This window comes from Panulirus ornatus, chromosome 19 (genome assembly GCF_036320965.1).
Source record: "Panulirus ornatus isolate Po-2019 chromosome 19, ASM3632096v1, whole genome shotgun sequence".
Taxonomy (NCBI): Eukaryota; Metazoa; Arthropoda; class Malacostraca; order Decapoda; family Palinuridae; genus Panulirus; species Panulirus ornatus.
In genome coordinates this window covers 9387631-9397318 of record NC_092242.1, presented here as the reverse complement: position 1 = coordinate 9397318, position 9688 = coordinate 9387631, and the positions used below count along the sequence as shown (strand labels likewise).

Sequence of the window (9688 nt, the reverse complement as noted above, 5' to 3'; positions counted from 1 at the left end):
AAGATATACGACTTAAGCTGTCTCTGCAATTACCTTGGATAAAGAGGATAAATGTGTCAGAGGTGAAGGGAACGAGGAGAAATGGGAGACCAAATTGAAGGTGAAAGGATGGGGTGAAAAACATTTTGAGCGATCAGAGCCTGAACATGCACGAGGGTGAAAGGCGAGCAAGAAATAGAGTGAATAGGAACGATGTGGTATACCGGGGTCGACGTGCTGTCAAAGGATTGAACTAGGGCATGTGAAGCGTCTGGGGTAAACCATGGAAAGTTTTACGGGGCCTAGATGTGGAAAGGAAGCTGTGGTTTCGGTGCATCATTACATGACAGCTAGAGACTGAGTGTGAACGAAAGTGGCCTTTGTTGTCTTTTCCTAGCACTACCTCGCGGGCGTGCAGGGGGAGGGGGTTGTCATTTCATGCGTGGCGGGGTGGCGACGGGAATGAATAAAGGCAGCAAGTATGAATTATGTACATGTGTATATGTCTGTGCGTGTATATATATTCATACGTTGAGATGTATAGGTATGTATATTTGCGTGTGTGGACGTGTATGTATATACATGTGTATTGTGGGTTGGTTGAGCCATTCTTTCGTCTGTTTCCTTGCGCTACCTCGCTAACACGGGAGACTGCGACAAAGTAGTGGATCAAAATCGCACATCTGCATCTTTACACGTCCCACTCCCCTAATCGCAAACCTTGGTAGATTTCCCGATGTGGACTGGTTTCCAGCTTTCACAGTAGGCTGTTTAATGTCATTTCTGAAGCCTGCACGGGCGTAACAAACAGCTCAACATTCAGTATGTCATACTATTAAAACATTATCAAACTAACGAATATTTTTGGTTCCCTTGGGAACGAAATATACACGTGCTCGCGGGGTATACGCAAGCATCTCTGAGTGAAGAAATGAAACTGACATTCATCGAAATATCCCAACCCCCAAGCAAATTTCTATGCATACAAACCCAGTTTTAGCATCCAACAGGCAACCACAAAACCGTGTTATTGACCACAAGCAAGATTCCGGAGGGCCCACAGCTGCCTTCATTTCTACCATCGGGTATCAAATATATAAGCAAAGGTCAAGGTTCCCACCTTCCATCACAAGCATATCCACAAAAGATTTCCGACATACTTTAAAAAGAGGTTATATACAATTAACAATTAACCCTCCAACAATATAATTCATGAATTTGTTTATGGTTAAATCATATAATTCAAAGATGAGGGAAGTTGGTGGTACATAATTGGATTCTAAATCTTTTTAGAATAACTGTAAATGATTTAATATACCTCTTCCAAATAACATCACGAAATTTTTTTTTCATATATATATATATATATATATATATATATATATATATATATATATATATATATATATATATATATATATATATATATCACATCCAGTTATTTCCATGCATATCTTCATTTGCCGTTCTTGTTGATTCGGTATAAGCTGAATGAGTTCGTCCGAAATGAGTTACAATGTAGTTTATTGATTAACAGATAAAAGTATTTCTATGTCAAAACAAAATAATCGTAAGGATCTAATGGCAAACATTTACATATAAATAAATGTTGCATTCTGGTAGTTTGCTAGCGTTACCCACCGTTTACTTGATTGCCACGTTCACATCTTTGCTAAACTATGAATTAACATCTATGGTTTACATCTCACACGTGTTTCATATCTAAATTCATATAAATTTTCTTAATAATCCCATGAATAGTGATAAAAAAAATATATAATAAACGTTTCGTTGAGGCACCTGTGGCAACAGGAGTTGCACCGCCCCCCCCCCCCGCCCCCCCAGTAAAAGGTAAACAAATGGTGTCACCAGTGCAACAAAATATATATACTGACGCACGTGACTTGCATCCAGCTGCTGGAGGACACAACAACTTGCTGTACACTTGCAACTTGCTATAAACCACACAAATATACTACGTGAGGACGACACTTGTTCTGCAATGACGTGTCTGGCCTAAGGTAAAAAGGACATAGCCTCCTCTAGTCGTGTTGAATTGCTACTGGTACAGGACGAGAGTTGAGAAACGTTACCTACGTACTTTAAGGATGTATTTTGTATATGCTGTTGACGATACAAAATTCGTGAAGATTAAGAAAGCAGTAGGTTTAAGACTGCATTGCTGACAACAGTCATGTCTGAAGTGTTTTGGAGTTGGGGGAACGCTGTCCCACTTGCAATAATCGCCTCATTGAATAGTTAAGACTTGGTATCATTACCGTTATTCAGCGAATTTTGTTAGATTAGGTTTGGTTTGGCTGAAATTATTTTTTTCGACGGGTTTACATGTCTTTTGTGCGATTCTGACCTTCAGTTGAGTGTCCCAAACGGCGGTAATATTACTTTTTTTTTTTATAATATACATTGTTCCATACGTTCTTTATGGGAACAGTTAGTACAGTGAACAATTATTGCCGTTAGGATAGTTATTCACAATGACAAAACCTTGAAACTACACAGACCTAACCTAAAAGCTTAACCCTACCTAATCTAAGCAAACATATGGATGAAAATCCGGAGTGAATTTTAACATACAGAACCACTCAGTTATTTTATTTTTGTATGTTGTTTCTATTACATATCCGTGGTCATAGTAAAGGAAAACCATCCCAAGAAATTTAACAACCTAAAGTAACCTAATATCAAGTACCTTGGAGGAATACAGTTGTCTCAACTATAATGAGCCCATCGGTGTGATAATCATTAATAATGATGTTAAAATTGCTACACCCCTACATGACAGAATTACTTACTCTCTTACTTATTGACTCTGAAATTTATTTTGTTGAAAGTCTGTTTCAATCCCACAGTGAAACTAGCTTTGGGAAATGGCTTATGATTTATGTGCACTGTATAGTTCACTGAATACTGAATACAGAAACATCTAATGTCTCATCTTTAATACTGTACAATACACACAATAAAGCTACAGTAACATATATCAAGGAATGTAGGGTTATTCTATATAAAACTAGGTGATATAGTGGTAAAAAATCATAAGAATGTATGGGAACCTCACTTATCTCTCCTTGCTGCGAAAAATTATCATAATGTTCAATACTAGTCAAAATATGTCTGTCATAACTACTAAAGTACTGTTTAAATGGTGCAGGATGTCAACAAACTGACGACACAGCCAGCAGACATATAATTCCTTGTGGCAAATGGATTTCAAGTTGGTATATTTCTACCATCACTTTTGATGCAAGGTGATTTTTGTTTCATAGGTTATATTGATGTTTTAGTGATTTTATTTAGGTTCTGTTGATATTTTAGTAGTATTTAAATATACATTAATTTAACTCATTTTCCCTGATATACACAAACCTCACCACTATAGCTTTATCTGATATTGTTTAATGGAATAAAAATGGTCAAACATAAGCTCTGCAAGTGTTATTGTATTATCCAAATACTACAGTAGCATTACATAATTAAATCACATAATCCAGACTTAATAGCAGAAGTAAAACTGTACTTTTATATTAATAGCTTTAATTTCCCTTGTGCTCAAAACATTAACATTTTTCTGTGAAAAAGTGCACAAGAAATATGAAAACCAGTATTTTTTCTTCTGAATTAATGCAGATGCTTCTACATTATCCGTGAGGAGAGGGGAGAAAGAATACTTCCCACATATTCCCTGTATGTTGTAATAGGCGACTAAAAGGGGAGGGAGCGAGGGGATGGAAATGGCGAATATGTATGAAAAAAAATCTAAGGGAAAAGATTAATCATTTGACTGATCAATCTTTACACAAAATATATTCACACAAAAGCTATCAAAACTATTATCTTTTTTAAGGAAAAAAGTATTAATGGATTGGTCAATCATATGTATACGCATGGAGTGGGCACAATTTTGGGTATCATGGGGAGTGGTAGGCACCAAAGATGTGATGAGCCCATAGAAAAGGCATGGTACTGCCTACCATGATCACCAATAGATTACAGAGGCCTTCAGGCAGATCCATTGACTCATCATATATTTGGGTTGCCCTCTTTGACCAGCCATTAGAGCATGCAGAATTCATCTAGTGGTAAGACTATTGTACAGACTGCATGAAATTTAAATAAATTAGGGATAGTTATTACTGGTAATTCTTCATTGTGGATGTGCAATCTTTTTAATTTACCAATACAGTACTGATGCAAATTGTATCATAGGATTTGTCATTTGCATCAACTGCTTTAAGAGATACCTGACTATGTTATGTCTGGTTTTATGAGTTGATATTGTGATTCTTTTGTTAAAAAAGAAATTTGTTTAAAGTGACCACTCTATGTAAAATAGATCTTCCAACCACTGAATCCATCATTAAGCTTTATGTCAGTGCTGATAATTTAAAATCACTGGAGCTTAAAGAATCAACATCATAAAATTCAACTTTAGGTTTTTTTTTTATTTATTTATTTTGCTTTGTCGCGGTGTCCCGCGTTAGCGAGGTAGCGCAAGGAAACAGATGAAAGAATGGCCCAACCCACCCACATACACATGTATGTACATACACGTCCACACACGCAAATATACATACCTATACATCTCAATGTATACATATATATACACACACAGACATATACATATATATACACATACATAATTCATACTGTCTGCCTTTATTCATTCCCATCGCTGCCCCGCTACACATGAAATAACAACCCCCTCCCCCCGCATGTGCGTGAGATAGCACTAGGAAAAGACAACCAAGGCCACATTCGTTCACACTCAGTCTCTAGCTGTCATGTATAATGCACTGAAACCACAGCTCCCTTTCCACATCCAGGCCCCACAGAACTTTCCATGGTTTACCCCAGACGCTTCACACGCCCTGGTTCAATCCACTGACAGCACATCAACCCCGGTATACCACATCGTTCCAATTCACTCTATTCCTTGCACGCCTTTCACCCTCCTGAATGTTCAGGGGTATATCGAAAAATATTTTCTAGAATATTACCGATATCAATGTGCAGTGATAATGGACAGTACTGTATGAAGAATGTAATGAATTAGGTGGAGTGTGATTTGGTTCTATTTCTTTGTGATAGTAAATGTATCAAGAGTGGGAAGGGTTAAGAACATCAAGAAAATTTGTGGTTAATATGAAAGTGGCTGAAATAACTTTTAGAAATGGAAGTTATGAAACATCATCTAACTTTCCCTTGCACCTTATTTTCAGCATTATTTGAAAACTGCTAATGATATTGTGGTCTCATTTAGATGTAGGTGCTGGAATGTTTGTGATGAACGAGTTTTAGTGAACTGAAATTTAAACATGATTTCCAGTACACATAGAAAACTCACTCATACACAGTACATAATCTGTTTGATACATTCAACTTAATCTAGTTAGAGAAAAAATAAAATAAGAAATAGTATGAATGACCTGATCTTTGGCAATGATACGTTACCATTCTTATTTTAATAAAAACATATTAGATAATAATAGCATGGAACTAACTGCAACACATGATATGGAAGGAGATACAAATGTAAGGCATAGCACTGAAAGATGTCACAGTAATTTGAACTTTTCTACTGACAGAAAGGAAAGATATTTATAAACTAATTGCAAATACACAATGGATTGATGCATGTATGTATATTCTAAGTGTAAGTATGTGTATTTGATTGCCCCAGGATCCCTTTTCCAAGAGCTCTTGTAGCATGGATATGATGAACTCCTTTGGCTTGAGGAATTCTTTGATGAAACTGCACTTTCTTTTAAAAAATGATGTTATAGTGCTGGATTAGGTTACATAGAATAAAAGCAAAATCAACACAAAGTAGCCTTACTATATATAATCAAACCTAACAGAACCTATGTGAAAAAGTACAATTTTGCACGTCAAAATTCATACTACTAAATGAAGTAAAAACGGGCATTTAAAATCTGTAAAGCATCTGGGGTAAACCATGGAAAGGTCTGTGGGGCTTGGATGTGGATAGGGAGCTGTGGTTTTGGTGCATTACATATGAGAATATATATATTATACCTGGGGATAGGGGAGGAAGAATGCTTCTCACGTATTCCCTGCGTGTCGTAGAAGGCGACTAAAAGAGGAGGGAGCGGGAGGCATTAACCCTAAGAGATGCCTCTGAGACTTCCACATTGGAAGAATGTCAGTACATTTGTGGTACAATAACTAAACAGAAATACATGCAAAACTTAAGAAAATAGGAATTACTATTTAAAGAAAACATTTTAGAAAACATAAAATACTACTTATAATCAATGGTATATTTTTTCTTACTAAAAAGTATTTGCAAAGTTTATATAAATTTTTATTAACTTATATTTATTGTGGTTGTGCTGTGTTATGAGGAGGATCATAATACTCTGCTTCTTTTCCACAGTGAAGTGCATCATTCTCCTCTGACTGTGGGAAGTACATGACATATGGAAAGAGTGACAGAGATTTGTTCCAGACACTAGAAGAGGAATAAGCCTCAAATTATGTCTAGATAGCCTTTAGTAATCAAGATGGATGACTCCTTTCTTGATGATGTTAGGGGAGAGGTGGAATTTATGAGGGTAAGTTTTTCAATAGTTTCCAGTGTAATTATATATTTTCCTTTAGTCACCATGAATACGTTATCCTTGTGATTATTTTCTTGGTAGACAGTGATCAGGTTTGACAACAGCCAATGATGCATGTCACTGAAGTCAGTCACTTATTTTTGACCGCTATTAACAGAGGTAAGTGTTTTTCTTGACCTTGATTCTTCTCCTACCCAAGGGAGGAAGCATTCGGAACAAATGAATAACTGCATCATTAATGTACATCAACCTGCCATCTATAGCCAAGCCACAAACAGCATTCCATGGCTTACCTTGACTGCATCACATGCCTTTGTTCAGTTCACTGACATCACGTTGCCTCCCATGTTCACTGTATCAACCATGCCTCTTACCCTTCTGAATGTTCATGTCATATCCTCAATATAACTTTTCAAACATATACATGTTATATACCAGAAACACCGTGCCTGTGTCTGAAATAACAGTGTACCTGGAAAACAATCTCAGAAGAAACTGAAATTTTATATTATTCGTGACCTACCTAACACTGTAATTCTCCATAGTCTTCCTAAAAATTGGGAACATAAATGCTTGCTGGAACGTGCATGCGAACCAATGTAGGATTTACCTTTGGGGATATTTAATGGTCCCATGATTGGAAAGTTATGCTCCCAGGCATCCCAGCTCGGTAATGAAAACGTGACCGCTGACTGGGGATTGTTGTTTTCCTGAGGGGGATCTTCAACAGCCGAAAAAGGTGGTTTGAGTCCTCGTTCGCGTCGTGACGAAGTCGTTAACCTATCCCAGATTTCTCCTGTATTTTAGTTTTGATATAGGATATCTGGCAGCAGTTACATATGTATCTTTATACCTGAGATGCCTCTATAAATCTCTCGGAACCTCTTTAAATCTGAATAAACTATTGATACTCTCCTTGGCTTTGAATATCACTTTGAATTGTGCGGATAAAATTCATGAATCAGTTTTCGAAGCTCACTGCCCAGATCGAAGCTCTGTATGTCGGCAGTGGCTCTTCTCAATAAATATGTTTGAAATTCGCGGAAATCCATTAATGCATGAAAGACCTACAAACACTGATTCATCAAGATAATTAGAACAATTATTAAGAGCCCAAATACTCAAATTATGAATAAGGTTACTTTTAAAACAGATATGAATGAACGAAGTGAACTCTGAACGTAGGCTTTCCATAACTGACTTATCGAACGCTTAATTGCTGTCTAAAAAAATTGGACGATTTATTTGCGTCAGATGTGAATTTCATATTTTCATGTTTTATCAGAGAATTTAAGACCGCAAGATTTAGTCGTAAGATTTAAACATAAGAATCATATCATTTAACATGCCGTTTAATGAATTAGAGGGCAATCATTAAGCCATTTGACCTCATATTGAGCGTAGGTCGATGTCCTTAAATGTTTCTTTCATAAAAACAGGATTTCTCTCAGCGTTAATAGATCCGTCGTCTGTTTAAGATCAAGGCCTTCAAATACCTAAAAGTTTTGAAAAATATTAGTAAAATCTATCTTTAGTTTCCCTTTATGGAATATTAGTGAATAGAATATGAAAACCGAGATGGCACTCAGACATTTTCCAAGATCATGATCCCTATTCAACTGAAAGTAGAATCTCTGGGAATAAATTGACTGTATTAATACAAGTTTTGGGAGGAAGAATAGGGACCAGACACGTAAACATTATATAACTGAAAGTGCTTTCTGAAAGAACTGGTATAATGGGAAACTAGGTATATAAACTGTAAGACGTCCACACTCGATTGTGAACCCGTAAGCTGACTCATTAATTATGCCACTAAATTTTAGCCTGTTCTTTTTATCATTTTTAGATTACATGAAAAAACATCAGATGGCACTTACACAAATTTAGGTGTGTCATTGTATTAACTAGACATTTTATTGACCTAAGAGTTTTAGCGTAACAAAACTGCACCATATCAGTTCTCATGCCTAGTTACGTTCTGATCCTTCTCAGAAGACAGTTTCTTTAAAGCAAGAAACAATTGTGTGTGTGTGTGTGTGTGTGTATATATATATATATATATATATATATATATATATATATATATATATATATATATATATATATATATATCCCTGGGGATAGGGGAAAAAGAATACTTTCCACGTATTCCCTGCATGTCGTAGAAGGCGACTAAAAGGGAAGGGAGCTGGGGAGGGGGGGGGGGGGCTGGAAATCCTCCCCTCTCATTTTTTTTTTTCTTCTCCAAAAGAAGGAACAGAGAAGGGGGCCAGGTGAGGATATTCCCTCAAAGGCCCAGTCCTCTGTTCTTAACGCTACCTCGCTAATGCGGGAAATGGCGAATAGTATGAATATATATATATATATATATATATATATATATATATATATATATATATATATATCCCTGGGGATAGGGGATTAAGAATACTTCCCACGTATTCCCTGCGTGTCGTAGAAGGCGACTAAAAGGGGAGGGGGGCTGGAAATCCTCCCCTCGGTTTTTTTTTTTTTTTTTTTTCAAAGGAAGGAACAGAGAATTGGGCCAGGTGAGGGTATTCCCTCAAAGGCCCAGTCCTCTGTTCTTAACGCTACCTCGCTAATGCGGGAAATGGCGAATAGTTTGAAAGAAAAAAGAAAGATATATATATATATATATATATATATATATATATATATATATATATATATATATATGCGTGTGTGTGTGTGTGTGTATTATATGTATGTACATGCATAAATGCATGTGCATTATGCGTATATGTATGTGTGCGTGTATATGATGGATGGGTCTTTTTTCGTGTTTCCTGGCGGTTCTTCGGTAATGCGGAGATTGGCGATCATATATATATATATATATATATATATATATATATATATATATATATATATATATATATTCATACATCATCATTCCCGCGTTAGCGTTAAGAACAGAAGAATGAGCGTTGGAGGGAATATCTTCACTTGGCACCCTTCTCTGTTCCTTCTTTTGGAAATTAAAAACGAGAGGGGAAGATTTCCACACACACACCCCCCCCGTTCATCTCCCCTTATAGTCGCCTTCTACGACACGCAGGGAATACGTGGGAAGTATTCTCTCT

The 9688-nt window shown here is 36.4% G+C and overlaps 1 protein-coding gene across 2 annotated transcripts in view; it reads left to right on the top strand.

Annotated features, from left to right (window-relative positions):
• The first annotated feature begins 1829 nt into the window (after positions 1-1829).
• The window catches only part of Gcn2 (eukaryotic translation initiation factor 2 alpha kinase Gcn2), a 70990-nt gene continuing 63131 nt past the window's right edge, over positions 1830-9688 (top strand). For both annotated transcript variants that reach the window (XM_071673589.1, XM_071673588.1), the window contains exons 1-2: positions 1830-2000; positions 6398-6575. In XM_071673589.1, the coding sequence (XP_071529690.1) occupies positions 6525-6575 (51 nt within the window). In that variant the 5' untranslated portion in view covers positions 1830-2000; positions 6398-6524. The remainder of the gene's footprint in view (positions 2001-6397; positions 6576-9688) is intronic.